This window comes from Triticum urartu, chromosome 5A, assembly GCF_056163025.1.
Source record: "Triticum urartu cultivar PI428250 chromosome 5A, HENAU_Tu73, whole genome shotgun sequence".
Taxonomy (NCBI): domain Eukaryota; kingdom Viridiplantae; phylum Streptophyta; class Magnoliopsida; order Poales; family Poaceae; genus Triticum; species Triticum urartu.
In genome coordinates, this window is record NC_141877.1 from 124,891,866 (window position 1) to 124,907,472 (window position 15,607).

A 15,607-nucleotide genomic window follows, 5' to 3' on the forward strand; every position below is an offset into this window, starting at 1 on the left:
CGCGATCTCTGCTTTGACAAGACGTGTCAAAAAACTGCCTCGCGTTATGTGCGGGGATAGTTAAAGGAAACGGTTCGAATAATCACCGGGCCATGGCATAAGGTCGTGTTGCCAAAACAAGTCAGCAAATTAGATTTGTGGAAATATTATTCTCTCTACGATGGTATGTGGAATTTATTTTGCAGGGTCGGACACTATCCTTGTATTCAAATTCTTTCGTGGTGTATTTGGAGGAGGAACCCGCCTTGCAATGCCGAAGACAATACTGCGCGTCGGACTCATCGTCATTGAAGCCTGGTTCAGGGGCTACTGAGGGAGTCCTAGATTAGGGGGTCTCCGGACAGCCGGACTATATCCTTTGGCCGGACTGTTAGACTATGAAGATACAAGATTGAGGACTTCGTCTCGTGTCCGGATGCGACTCTACTTGGCGTGGAAGGCAAGCTAGACAATACGGATATGTATATCTCCTCCTTTGTAACCGACCTTGTGTAACCCTAGCCCTCTCCGGTGTCTATATAAACCGGAGGGTTTTAGTCCGTAGGACAACATACAATCATACCATAGGCTAGCTTCTAGGGTTTAGCCTCTCTGATCTCGTGGTAGATCTACTCTTGTACTACCCATATCATCAATATTAATCAAGCAGGACGTAGGGTTTTACCTCCATCAAGAGGGCCCGAACCTGGGTAAAACTTCATGTCCCCTGCCTCCTTTTACCATCCGCCTAGATGCACAGTTCGGGACCCCGTACCCAAGATCCGTCGGTTTTGACACCGACAATGGCCATTTGTGGGCATAGGGATTTTGACGCCTTTGCAATCTTGCATGCCGAATTTCCTCAACACATCCTTGAGGTATTTCTCCTGAGGTATGAAGATGTCGTTGCGTTGTTGATGAATTTGGAGAGCTAAGAATAATTTCAATTCTCCCATCATAGACATTTGATATTCCTCACTCATCATATAGGCAAATTCATCAGTGTAATGTTGGTTAGTACAACCAAAGATAATATCATCAACATATATTTGGCACACGAATAATTCATCATCATAGGTTTTGGTGAAAAGAGTTGGGTCAAGTGAACCAGGTTTGAAGACTTTCTTCATGAGGAATTCCTTCAAAGTATCATACCACGCCCGAGGGGCCTGCTTGAGGCCATAGAGGGCCTTACTGTGTCTGAAGACTTCGTCAGGATGCTTTGGATCTTCAAAACCCGGGGGTTGAGCAACATATACTTCTTCCTCAAGCTTACAATTGAGGAATGCACTTTTCACATCCATTTGATATAAGATGATATTATGATGGTTAGCATAAGCAAGTAATATGCGAATAGCGTCAAGTCTAGCAATAGGTGCAAAAGTTTCATTGAAATCAATTCCTTCAACCTGTTTGTAGCCTTAAGCTACAAGCCGTGCCATATTCCTCACCAAAAGGCCATTTTCATCTTGCTTGTTGCATTAAATCCATTTGGTGCCGATGATATTGTGCTTGCGAGGGTCTGGTCGCTTGAAAAGTTCCCAGAGATTGTTGAGCTCGAATTGCTGTAATTCCTCTTGCATCGCTTGAATCCACTCGGGCTCCAAAAATGCCTCATCTACTTTGGTGGGCTCTGTGATAGAGACAAAAGTAAAGTGCCCACAAAAGTTAGACAAATGTGAAGCTTTTGAGCGTGTGAGAGGACCTGGTGCCTTGATGTCGTTGATGATTCTCTCAATCTGCACTTCATTAGAAATGCGAGGATGAGCGGGTTGACAACGTTGAGGGGGCTCTGCATTTTCTTCAGAGCCATTTTCTTCAGGTGCACCAGCGTGATGTTCTTCACATTCTTGAATGACTTCTTCAGCAGATTCTTCGGTAGGAATGACATCCTCAGTGGCCTTGAACTTAATGGATTCCTCGAGTGGTATTTCATCTAGCACAGGAGGTAGGTGCTCTCTTTGCGAGCCATTAGTTTCATCGAACCGCACATCTACAGTTTTAACAACCTTGTGGTGATAGGTGTTAAAGACTCTATAGGTGTGCGAGTCCTTTCCGTAACCAAGCAAAAAACCTTCATGTGCTTTCGGTGCAAATTTAGAATTGTGATGAGGATCTCTAATCCAACATTTAGCACCGAAGACTTTGAAATAACTCACATTGGGTTTCTTATCAGTGAGGAATTCATATGATGTCTTTTTGAAGAATTTGTGAAGATATACCCTGTTGATGATGTGGCATGCAATATCAATTGCCTCAGGCCAGAAGCAAGGAGGCATCGTGTATTCATCAAGCATAGTGCGAGCCATCTCAAAAAGAGTCATGTTCTTGCGCTCCACGATGCGATTCTGCTGAGGAGTATAAGGAGCAGATAACTCGTGAGTGATACCAAGTTCATCAAAACCAGTATTCTTGAACTCGGAACCATTGTCACTTCTTATGTGCTTGATCTTCACACCAAAGTTGGTTGAAGCCCTCGAGGAAAATTGTTTGAAGACTTCCTGCACTTCAGTTTTGTAGGTGATGATATGCACCCATGTGTAACGAGAATAGTCATCAACAACGACAAAGCCATATAAAGATGCAACATTAGTGAATGTGGCATAATGAGTAGGGCCAAAGAGATCCATGTGAAGAAATTCAAATGGACGAGTGGTAGTCATGATGGTCTTTGAGGGATGCTTGGCCTTGGTCATCTTTCCAGCTTCACAAGCTCCGCACAGGTGATCCTTGCGGAATTTGACATTCTCGATGCCAATGACATGCTTCTTCTTCGCGAGAGTGTGCAAGTTCCTCATGCCAGCATGACCAAGTCGTCGATGCCATAACCAGCCTTCTGAAGCTTTTGCAAGTAGACATGTAGCAGGTTGTGGTCCTGTAAAGAAATCAACAATATACAAATCTCCTCTCCTAAAGCCTTCGAAGACTTTGGAATTGTCAGCTTCCACGATCACAACACAACGATACTTGCCAAACACAACAACCATATCAAGATCACAAAGCATTGAGACAGGCATGAGATTGAAACCTAAGGACTCGACAAGCATGACTTTGTCCATGTGTCGATCCTTTGAGATTGCAACCTGACCTAGACCCAATACCTTGCTTTTTCCTTTGTCAGCGTAGGTGATATGCTTCAGATGTGATGGAGATAAAGAAGTGTCCATCAATAAGTTCCTATCACCAGTCATGTGATTTGTACATCCACTGCCGAGGACCCACTCAGTGGCTTTGGGTTGATCATCCTGCAGATGAATTAGTGCATCTTATGAACTCGTATACTTCAGTAATGAATAATATGACATCAAATTCATTAGATCAATTTCATCAAGCAATAGACTAGATATAGTATTATGAGGACGTGAGAAATGAAAATTCATTTCTTCATGATTAGCTTGCGTCCTTTCAAGCATATTCAGGTCTCCAGCAAATTCTTCAGACGTTTAAGTTCGTATGGAGACCTGACCCTGCATAAGAGATTAGTTCTTTTTCTTCACCACCCACATCTGGAAGGGTGGCAAAGAGTTCATCATTCTATGAGCTCCATAAGAGAAAGGTGGCATTGAAGCCAGTCCACTTCGTTTCAAAGAAGAGGGGTCAGAGTAAGCATATGAATAAGCAGAGAAATTCTTCGACGACTTATGAACATAATGATTTGAAGAATAATGCACATATTCATAACCCTTAGATCTTCCCTCCAAAACAGAAGTGTTAGCACGATGATGTTCATATGAAGATCTGGATCCATATTAGGAATTAGATCCTTCTGAGGAATTTGGTCCATATGAAGAATTTGATCTGGGGTTCCTATTCTTCACAGGTGGTGTCATGATGACATTCACCTGAAGACTTTCAAGGCACCTTTTGGGAACCCATATTTTCTTCATAGCGAGACCGTTCCTGCAGTTAGTGCCAACATATCTAGCGAATACTTCACCATTCTGATTTTTGAACAGTTCATAGTTGGAGTCAAATGACTCGCCAGAAGAATATGAATATTCACATGTAAAGCCAAATAAAGTAGATGGATCCACTGGAGGTCCCTTTGCAGCAACCCATGAGGTTTTGGGATACTGTTCAGGTTTCCAGTAGGTCCCATCAGCATTGAGTTTCCTCTCAAAGGCAATACCCTCTTTTCCTAGGATTCCTGTTGAGGATTTGCTTTTTAAGCACATCACAAAGAGCCTGATGCCCTTTGAGGCTTTTGTACATGCCTGTCACATACAATTCCTTTAGCCCTGCATGGTCAGTGATACTAGCAGCATCCTCAGATGAGGAATTTGTGATAGCGGAGATAGTTGAAGAATTTGCAACTATAGAAGCATTTGAACTTTCAGGTGAAAAATTAGCAGATTCATGTTCAATGCATTTCAAACATGGTGGAATGAATTATTCCTGAGTGGAACTGATTTGTTGAGCAAGCAATGAACCATGCTCCTTCTGAAGATCTTCATAACTCACTCTTAGCTTCTCAAGATCTTGCTTTCTTTGAAGAAATTCATAAGAAAGCTTCTCATGATCAGATAAGAGAGTGTTATGATGACTCTGAAGGTTATCAAACTTAGTCTGAAGTCTCTGAAGACTTTCAGTCAAAGCTTTAGAATGATCCATTTCTTCACCAACATATCATCGCTCTCATCTAGCATGTTTTTAACTTTTTCGAAAGTTGTTTGTTGTTTAGTGGCAAGGGAAGCAAGTTTGGTATAGCTAGGTCCAAATTCATCACCAGATTCATCATCACTAGACTCGGATAGGTAGCATTCAGTTACCTTGGCACCTTTCACCATAAGGCATGGTGCAGAGGATGAAGATTCTGGTTCGAAAGTCGTCGCCTTGCGCGATTCCTTGAAATCCTCAAACTAGGGATCATGATGAGTTCAATGACCTTCATATACCTCAGGGAGTCGGTCCCAGATGAGCTTCGCATGGCTGAGATGCATAATGTTCCTTAACTGATTTTGGGACTGACGGGAGCAGATGATGTCCTTCGAAGTGAGGTTGAGTAGAGTGTACTTGCGAATATCATCAGCCTCCGCCATCTTGCATAGATCGGTAAGACCAATCACATTGACGGTCCACAGTTCGATGTTCATCGCCATGAGGCGCTTCTTCATCATGGCCTTCCACTTGGGATAATCATGACCGTCAAAGATGGGACATGACACAGTCTTCATTCCTGCGGTCGACATAACTAAAACTCTAGGTGGTTAAACCAAAATCACACAGAACAAGGGAGTACCTAGCTCTGATACCAATTGAAAGTGTGTTATATCAACTAGAGGGGGGTGAATAGGCAATTTTCACAAATTCGTCACTAAGGAATTTTAGGGTGAGGAAATTCCTAAGCAACGAACTCCTTAGCAGCGGAATAAGTACTTGATACTTCTCCAACGTATCTATAATTTTTGATTGCTCCATGCTATATTATCTACTGTTTTAGACATTATTGGGCTTTATTTTCCACTTTTATATTATTTTTGGGACTAACCTATTAACCGGAGGCCCAGCCCAGAATTGTTGTTTTCTGCCTGTTTTAGAGTTTCGAAGAAAAGGAATATCAAAGGGGTCCAAACGGAATGAAACCTTTGGAAACGTGATTTTCTCATCAGATAAGATCCAGGAGACTTGGACCCTCTGTCAAGCAAGCCACGAGGTGGTCACGAGGGTAGGGGGCGCCCCCCCTAGGGCGCGCCCCTACCTTGTGGGCCCCTCGAAGCTCCACCGACGTACTTCTTCCTCCTATATATATCCACGTACCCCCAAACGATCAGGGCCGGAGCCAAAAACCTAATTCCACCGCCGCAACTTTCTGTATCCACGAGATCCCATCTTGGGGCCTGTTCCGGAGCTCCGCCGGAGGGGGCATCGATCACGGAGGGCTTCTACATCATCATCCAAGCCCCTCTGATGAAGTGTGAGTATTTTACTTTAGACCTACGGGTCCATAGCTAGTAGCTAGATGGCTTCTTCTCTCTTTTTGGATCTCAATACAATGTTCTCCCCCTCTCTTGTGGAGATCTATTCGATGTAATCTTCTTTTTGCGGTGTGTTTGTTGAGACCGATGAATTGTGGGTTTATGATCAAGTCTATCTATGAATAATATTTGAATCTTCTATGAATTCTTTTATGTATGATTGGTTATCTTTGCAAGTCTCTTTGAATTATCAGTTTGGTTTGGCCTACTAGATTGGTTGTTCTTGCCATGGGAGGAGTGCTTAGCTTTGGGTTCAATGTTGTGGTGTCCTTTCCCGGTGATAGAAGGGGCAGCAAGGCACGTATTGTATTGTTGCCATCGAGGATAACAAGATGGGGTTTTTATCATATTGCATGAAATTATCCCTCTACATCATGTCATCTTGCTTAAGGCGTTACTTTGTTTTTAACTTAATACTCTAGATGCATGCTGGATAGCGGTCGATGAGTGGAGTAATAGTAGTACACTACTAGGGAAAACCTTATACACAGAAGTTTATCAGTAGCGCGGTTTAAAAATGGGCGCTACTGCTAATTAGTAGTAGCGAGGGGTATAAAAACCGCGCTACTACTAAGTTGATAGTAGTAGCGGGGGGTATAAACCCGCACTGCTACTAAATGGTCTCCAACAATGCCCCTGGAATTGGCCATAGTAGTAGCGAGGGGTATAAAACCGGTGCTACTACTAAGTAGTAGTAGCGCAGGTAAGACCCCCACGCTACTACTAAGCGTGTCCACCCCGGCCCGATCCACACTCCCCCACCCCACCAACCGTCCCACACCACCCACCCACCCCCCCCTCCCGTCTGTCTCAAAAAAAACCACACAGCCCGATCCAGATCCCCAACCTCCTCTCCTCTCCCAACCCACTCGCCGCCGGACTCCCTTCCACCTCCTCTCCTTCGTCCGTCCGCCCCCATGCCCTCCACCGCATGCGCCACGCCGGCGGCCGCGCGCCCGCCGCTCCCCGTCTCGTGCCGCTGCCCGCCCCCGCCCCCCTCCGCCGCGCATGTGCCCGCCCACTGCCCTGAGTATGTCATACGACCACCGGAGGTCTCTCCGCCCTTGATCGTATGTCTTCCTAAGTATGCCCGCATGAGGGAGAGAGATGGAGATGGTGCTCCGACCGACGCCATGGAGGTCTCTCCCCCTACCTTCCCTTCATGTGTGTGTGTGTTGGATTCGATTTGGCCAGATCCCAGATGTTGTTCGATTCAATTCGAATTGCCATTTTCTGATTCAATTTGGCCGGATTCCTCATGCAACGCAGGTCACAAGAGACCGTCGGCGCCTCCCTACTGTGGGCCGATGCCGCGCATGGATGTTGGAGCCAGCGAGGTACACGACGGCTCCACCTGCGCCTCTCACAGCAGCAACTCCTAGCCGAGGTATGCTCTCCTCTCCTCTCCTCTCCTTCCTCCCTCTTCACAGATCTCTGTCTTGCCCAAGGCAATTGATCAAGTTTATTCATGTTCTGTACGTAGATGCTACACTATTTAGATCTCTGGTTGGTTGGTCACATTGGAGACCAAGACTGGAATGTCACAAGGATTCCACTCAAGAAAACTACTGCACTTTTATGCAGGGATGGACGTCCCAACAGACACTAATTAGGCTAATTGCTACCCGTTTTTGCATATATATATATATATATAAACAAGTTCGATGCTTCCTTCCAGCATGCAACCAACCTGACACCACAAAGTGTTCGTAAAGTGACAGAATGAATATCCGGAGACCAGATCATTTTGAATTAACACGCACAATGCTGACTGTCAATGTCTCAAACTGTTTCTCAAAGAAAATAAAAACATCTTGATGTCCAACTCAAGATAGAAAATTAGTAAGTCCAAGAAACACCACGTGCACGCTCAGTTTCCTCAATTAAGCGGCAATAATTTCCTCCTAAAATTACTGATACCCCTACCACACTTCTAAATTTTGTTCTTGTCACAACGAGGCAATGTGCTGCTTATAGGGATCCCATATGTTATCCTGATACAGTCTTGTCTATTAAGCCGCATACTAGGTTGATGCATATTACAGGTTTTCTGTTGTAGCTCAGGGCGGCAAGCATGTTCTCTACCAATGTCCAGCTCTGACTTTGGTAGCGTGTAGGACCTCCTTCTTGACTTGTATTGAGCAAACTCATAAACAGAATGATTTATTTATAAATATGTAAGTACATATAGGCTGATGTTAATTTGTACATCACATCATCTAAAAGAATAAAAATGCAGAAGGGGGAGGAGAGAGAAATTGGCACTTCGTCACTTCGCCGTGTATTGTATCTTATTTAATATTTTCCATGGCAAAAAAACAACCAAACTGATGTTATAGTTTCTGAATTCACAATGGATACATGGCAGCTGCTACATGCAAATAAGTGAAAGATGTGCACTTCAGAAGAAAAAACTGATGTTATAGTTTCTGAATTCATAATGGATGTCCTGTGTCTTGCACTTTAGAAATAGGTAATTAGAAATGATTAGATTTACAGCCAAGTCTATAGGGATTTCACATTTGGTGATCCATTAAGTGAGCTTTTGACGCCATCATGCAGCACGCGTGGTTTTGGTTCGATTCTAACCAATTGCATTTTGTTACATGGAACTTACGAGAAGTACAAGGACCAGGGGATGATCTATCTGCATATGATTAGGCCTTGATTTTGAGTTACGATATGTTATGCTAACAATTTTATGGGACTACAGGTTTTGAGATCTTTGCTTTCCCATGCAACCAGTTTGGTGGGCAGGAACTTGGCATTGATAAGGAAATTGGTCGGATTGCTTGCATGCCGAGTATCTGATTTCTGACAAGCTAAATGTGTGCCTGATACTTCCTCCTTTTTTGGTGTCTCTGTTTCAAGCTGAAAGAAATGATTACTTTAGTTTAAAATGTACACTATGTCTGCTTCCATAACATTTACTATATTGAACTGAGGAAAACCGATCCAGCATGTCTTATCTATTAATTTCTACTTTTTATGTGCCTTATGATATGTCCTCGTATATGTCTGGACTGAAATATGAGTGTCTTGGTCCTTCTTATATTATTTTTTATGATCTTAGTCAGCCTCTTTCGCACCCATTGTGTCGAGGACGAATGCCAGTATGTTGATTTTGATGTCATTTGATTTGTGAGTAAATAGAAGTTAACCTGATTATGTGGTTGCATGACTTGCCTGATTCTGTGTTTCTTTTGGGCTTTATGTTTTTCTATGCACTTGTCAAATCTATATGTGTTCTTATATAACTATTCTCTGCACTTTTCACTACTAGGAAATAGCTTATAGCTTCAATTGTGCATTGCGTCTTAAATAAGAATATCTGGGGAAAAATGTTGCACATTGGCATCCACAAGTACCGCATTGTTTTTTCGTGCCATTCTTCTGAAGAATTTGAAGTTTCTGAACCTTTGCTTGTAATGCTGCATGGTTCTGGTAGCGACGATGACGGTCTTCGAGAGGTTCGTGGACTGGACGGGGTCGTGGCTGCCGATGTACAGAGAAGCAAAGCTGCTGCTCGTTCTCTACCTCTGTCACCCCAGCACACGGGTAAGCAGGCGACCAGACACCCCGAGCCCGGGAGATGATCAACATTCAGATATACTTGATTCGATATGTGGCCAATTCTGAATCTGAATCTTAATGATGTTTGGGTTTCAGAGTGCGGAGAGCGGGGCACGTGTACGATGGCTTCCTCCATCCGCTGGTGGTGAGGCACAAGGACGGCATCGATCGGTCCAGTTGGAGCTGAGGGCCAGAGCGAGGGACATGACTGCATCGCAACTCAAGGCGGCGGCTGCCGTCAGTCGGTGTGGCTCTTCGAGGCTATCCAATGTGTTTCGTCGCAGCTGCAGGCCGCGAGATCAGGTCGGGCAGGCGCCGCACATTGACGAGTGGTCCAATGTTCGGATCGGGCCATAACAACTTACGTAGGTAGTTGCTTATGTAACTGTGCGATAGAATGGAATTATACATGAGTTGCTGCTACAAGGAGGAACGTAGTTGCTTATATAACTGTGCGATAGAATGAAATTATACATGAGTTGCTGCTACAATGAGGAACTAGAGAAGATACGACAACTGTGTGATAGAATGAATTTGGTTGATTTTATTCTTTTTAATTACTAATAAGTTAGTAGTAGCATGGGGATAAAATGGCGCGCTACTAGTATTTAGGATACTACTTGCGTTGGGAGTATAGACACGCTACTACTATTTCATTAGTAGTAGCGCGGTTCATAATAGCAGTAGCGCGGATTGAACCCTCGCTGCTACTAACAAAGTTAGTAGTAGCGCGGATTGAACCCTCGCTGCTACTAACAAAGTTAGTAGTAGCGCGGGTTCGACCCATGCTACTACTAACTTTTAGCTATAGCGCGATACTAGTAGCGCGAGTACCCGCGCTACTAGTAGCCATTTTACCTGCGCTGCTAGTAGCCTTTTCCCTAGTAGTGGTAGATGCAGAATCGTTTCGGTCTACTTGTCTTGGACGTGATGCCTATATACATGATCATACCTAGATATTCTCCTAACTATGCTCAATTCTGTCAATTGCTCAACAGTAATTTGCTCACCCACCGTAGAATACTTATGCTCTTGAGAGAAGCCACTAGTGAAACCTATGGCCCCCGGGTCTCTTTCTCATCATATCAATCTCCATCACTTTATTATTGCTTTGCTTTTACTTTGCTTTTACTTTATTTACTTTGCATCTTTATACAAAAAATACCAAAAATAATATTTATCATCTCTATCAGATCTCACTTTCATAACTGACCGTGAAGGGATTGATAACCCCTAAGCGAGTTGGTTGCATTGAGCTATTGTTTTTGTGTAGGTACGAGGGACTCGAGCGTAGCCTCCTACTGGATTTATACCTTGGTTCTCAAAAACTGAGGGAAATACTTACGCTACTTTGCTGCATCATCCCTTCCTCTTCGGGGTAATCCAACGCAGTCCTCAAGAGGTAGCAAGAAGAATTTCTGGCGCCATTGCCGGGGAGTCTGCGCAAAAGTCAACATACCAAGTACCCATCACAATCCCTATCTCCCGCATTACATTATTTGCCATTTGCCTCTCGTTTTCCTCTCCCCCAATTCACCCTTGCTGTTTTATTCGCCCTCTCTCTCTCTATCCTCCATCTCTTTCTCTGTTTGCCTTTTTGCCCGTTTGCTTTTTGTTTGCTCGTGTGTTAGGTTGCTTGCTTGTCGTTATGGCTAGTTCTTTACCCTCTGCCTCTATGTCTGAAATTGGGGCTACTATTGTCGATAATAATTCTGATGCTCCTACTAAAGAACCCACTATCTCACATATAAAAAGATTTCGTGTAGGTAGCGGTAATATTATTGGAAAAGGAGTTATTCAAGATTTCTTTACTTGTGCCGGTGCTTTACCTTCTATGGGTAGTTCTATTCTTCATAGAACTAGTAGTCTTGCGGACGCTATTGCCATGCTTGTAGTTGAACTTGAAAGACAATTCATGCACATGCATCCTTCCATACAAAGGATTTTTTGGAATTTTCTAATATTGAGCATTCTTCTGTTAAGCGTGTCGTTACTATCTTTTTGGCTCATGAGTTTAGATTCATAATAAAATAAGCCAAAGAAATCTTTGCGCATTATAGGGTGGACACTTGCCGTCCTCCCATAGAGGCTATCCTCTTTGATCAAGAAGAAATAATACGTTTTCAATCTCTAGACTATGTTGCTTTCAATGAAAATCTTAGAAAAAGGGTTCCTACCAATGTTTTAGTTGATAGAATTTCTGAACTTAATGATGATTTGGCTATTCGAAATAATGAACTAGGATATTCTCTTGAATATAGGCTCACAAAGTTCTGTCAAAAGAATGCTTATAATGATGAATTGGTTGTGCATTATGAAGGACCAAAGGAGGAACCTATACCTCCCAAGGTTGATCTTGGGGACTTTTGTCCCGTTAAATTTAGTCCTTTTGATTACTTTTGCTTGCCTCAAAGAAAACTTGCTGCCGAACATAGAGAATATGAAATGAGTTTTAATAATCTATCTTACTATTATGGCAATACCTAGATCTATTCTTGCCTGTTATGCCTAGCTAGGGGCGTTAAACGATAGCGCTTGTTGGGAGGCAACCCAATTTTATTTTTATTCCTTGCTGTTTGCTCCTGTTTAGTAATAAATAAATTATTTATACTATGTTGTGGTTGTGTTTTTTTTGTTTAATTAGTGTTTGTGCCAAGTAGAACCGTTGGGGAGACTTGGGGAAAGTCTTGTTGAAATTGCTGTAAAAAACAGAAACTTTAGCGCTCACGAGAACTGCTGTCATTTTTATTTGTAAATTGATATTTAGTTAATTCTTTTTGAACATGTTTAATAGATAAATTCCTCACGTCCAGCAATTTATTTTAGAATTTTTGGGGTTCCAGATCTTGCGCTAGATACAGATTACTACAGACTGTTCTGTTTTTGACAGATTCTGTTTTCCGTGTGTTGTTTGCTTATTTTGATGAATCTATGGCTAGTAAAATAGTTTATAATCCATAGATAAGTTGGAATACAGTAGGTATAACACCAATATAAATAAAGAATGAGTTCATTACAGTACCTTGAAGTGGTCTTTTATTTTCTTTCGCTAACGGAGCTCACGAGATTTTCTACTTTAAGTTTTGTGTTGTGAAGTTTTCAAGTTTTGGGTAAAGATTTGATGGATTATGGAACAAGAAGTGGCAAGAACCTAAGCTTGGGGATGCCCATGGCACCCCCAAGATAATCTAAGGACACCTAAAAGCCAAAGCTTGGGGATGCCTCGGAAGGCATCCCCTCTTTCGTCTACTTCTATCGGTAACTTTACTTGGAGCTATATTTTTATTCACCACATGATATGTGTTTTGCTTGGAGCGTCTTTTATGATTTGAGCCATTTCTTGTTAGTATACCACAATCACCCTTGATGTACAAACCTTTTGAGAGAGTCATACATGATTTGGAATTTGATAGAACACTCTATGTGCTTCACTTATAACTTTTTAGCTTTATAGTTTTTGCTCTAGTGCTTCACTTATATCTTTTAGAGCACGGTGGTGGATTTGTTTTATAGAAACTATTGATCTCTCATGCTTCACTTAGATTATTTTGAGAGTCTTAATAGCATGGTAATTTTCTTAAAATCCTAATATGCTTGGTATGCAAGATTAATAATAAAACTTTCTTATGAGTGTGTTGAATACTAAGAGAGGTTTGATGCTTGATGATTGTTTTGAGACATGGAGGTAATAATATCAAAGTTGTGCTAGTTGAGTAGTTGTGAAATTGAGAAATACATGTGTTGAGGTTTGCAAGTCCCATAGCATTCACGTATGGTAAACGTTATGCAACAAATTTGAAACATGAGGTGTTATTTGATTGTCTTCCTTATGAGTGGCGGTCGGGGACGAGCGATGGTATTTTCCTACCAATCTATCCCCCTAGGAGCATGCGCGTAGTACCAAGGTTTTTGATGACTTGTAGATTTTTGCAATAAGTATGTGAGTTCTTTATGACTAATGTTGAGTCCATGGATTATACGCACTCTCACCCTTCCATCCTTGCTAGCCTCTTCGGTACCGTGCATTGCCCTTTCTCACATTGAGAGTTGGTGCAAACTTCGCCGGTGCATCCAAACCCGGTGATATGATACGCTCTTTCACACATAAACCTCCTTATATCTTCCTCAAAACAGCCACCATAGCTACCTATTATGGCATTTCCATAGCCATTCCGAGATATATTGCCATGCAACTTTCCATCATTCCGAACATCATGACACATTCATCATTGTCATATTGCTTAGCATGATCATGTAGTTGACATAGTATTTGTGGCAAAGCCACCGTTCGTAATTCTTTCATACATGTCACTCTTGGTTCATTGCATATCCCGGTACACCGCCGAAGCCATTCACATAGAGTCATCTTTGTTCTAGTATCGAGTTGTAATCATTGAGTTGTAAATAAATAGAAGTGTGATGATCATCATTATTAGAGCATTGTCCCAAGTGAGGAATAAATTAAAAAAGGCCATAAAGAAGAGAAGGCCCAAAAAATGAGAGAAAAAGAGAGAAGGGACAATGTTACTATCCTTTTACCACACTTGTGCTTCAAAGTAGCACCATGATCTTCATAGTAGAGAGTCTCTCATGTTATCACTTTCATACACTAGTGGGAATTTTTCATTATAGAACTTGGCTTGTATATTCCACCAACGGGCCTCCTCAAGTTCCCTAGGTCTTCGTGATCAAGCAAGTTGGATGCACACCCACTAGTTTCTTTTGTTGAGCTTTCATACATTTATAGCTCTAGTGCATCCGATGCATGGCAATCCCTACTCCTTGCATTAACATCAATCGGTGGGCATCTCCATAGCCCATAGATTAGCCTCGTTGATGTGAGACTTTCTTTTTTTGTCTTCTCCACATAACCCCCCTCATTATATTCTATTCCACCCATAGTGCTATGTCCATGGCTCGCGCTCATATATTGCGTGAAAGTTTATAGGTTTGAGATTACTAAAGTATGAAACAATTGCTTGGCTTGTCATCGGGGTTGTGCATGATGATAGCATTCTTGTGTGACGAAAATGAAACATGACTAAACTATATGATTTTGTAGGGATGAACTTTCTTTGGCCATGTTATTTTGAGAAGACATAATTGCTTAGTCAGTATGCTTGAAGTATTATCATTTTTATGTCAATATGAACTTTTGTCTTGAATCTTTCGAATCTGAATATTCATACCATAATTAAGAAGAATTACATTAAAATTATGCCAAGTAGCACTCCGCATCAAAAATTTTGTTTTTATCATTTACCTACTCAAAGACGAGCAAGAATTAAGCTTGGGGATGCTTGATACGTCTCCAACGTATCTATAATTTTTGATTGCTCCATGCTATATTATCTACTGTTTTAGACATTATTGGGCTTTATTTTCCACTTTTATGTTATTTTTGGGACTAACCTATTAACCGGAGGCCCAGCCCAGAATTGTTTTTTTGCTTATTTTAGGGTTTCGAAGAAAAGGAATATCAAACGGAGTCCAAACGGAGTGAAACCTTCGGAAACATGATTTTCTCATCAGATAAGATCCAGGAGACTTGGACCCTCCGTCAAGGAAGCCACGAGGATAGGGCCCCCCCCCTAGGGCGCGCCCCCTGCCTCATGGGCCCCTCGAAGCTCCACCGACGTACTTCTTCCTCTTATATATATATCCACGTACCCCCAAACGATTGGGGACGGAGCCAAAAACATAATTCCACCGCCGCAACTTTCTGTATCCACGAGATCCCATCTTGGGGCCTATTCCGGAGCTCCGCCGAAGGGGGCATCAATCACGGAGGGCTTCTACATCATCATCCAAGCCCCTCTGATGAAGTGTGAGTAGTTTACTTCAGACCTATGGGTCCATAGCTAGTAGTTACATGGCTTCTTCTCTCTTTTTGGATCTCAATACAATGTTCTCCCCCTCTCTTGTGGAGATCTATTCAATGTAATCTTCTTTTTGCGGTGTGTTTGTTGAGACCGAAGAATTGTGGGTTTATGATCAAGTCTATCTATGAATGATATTTGAATCTTCTCTGAATTCTTTTATGTATGATTGGTTATCTTTGCAAGTCTCTTCGAATTATC

The 15,607-nt window shown here is 42.2% G+C and overlaps 1 protein-coding gene across 1 annotated transcript; it reads left to right on the forward strand.

Moving 5' to 3' along the window:
• Positions 1-9,407: 9,407 nt before the first annotated feature.
• On the forward strand, positions 9,408-9,884 carry LOC147970539 (HVA22-like protein i). Its single transcript, XM_087523475.1, has 2 exons — positions 9,408-9,512; positions 9,624-9,884. Exons 1-2 carry the CDS (start codon positions 9,408-9,410, stop codon positions 9,882-9,884), a joined length of 366 nt encoding a protein of 121 aa, XP_087379601.1.
• Positions 9,885-15,607: the final 5,723 nt, after the last annotated feature.

Coding starts and splice junctions, on each gene's coding strand:
- LOC147970539 (XM_087523475.1), top strand. CDS start 9,408: ATGACGGTCTTCGAGAGGTTCGTGGACTGGACGGGGTCGTGGCTGCCG. Junction 9,513..9,623: donor TCTGTCACCCCAGCACACGG/GTAAGCAGGCGA, acceptor TTTGGGTTTCAG/AGTGCGGAGAGCGGGGCACG.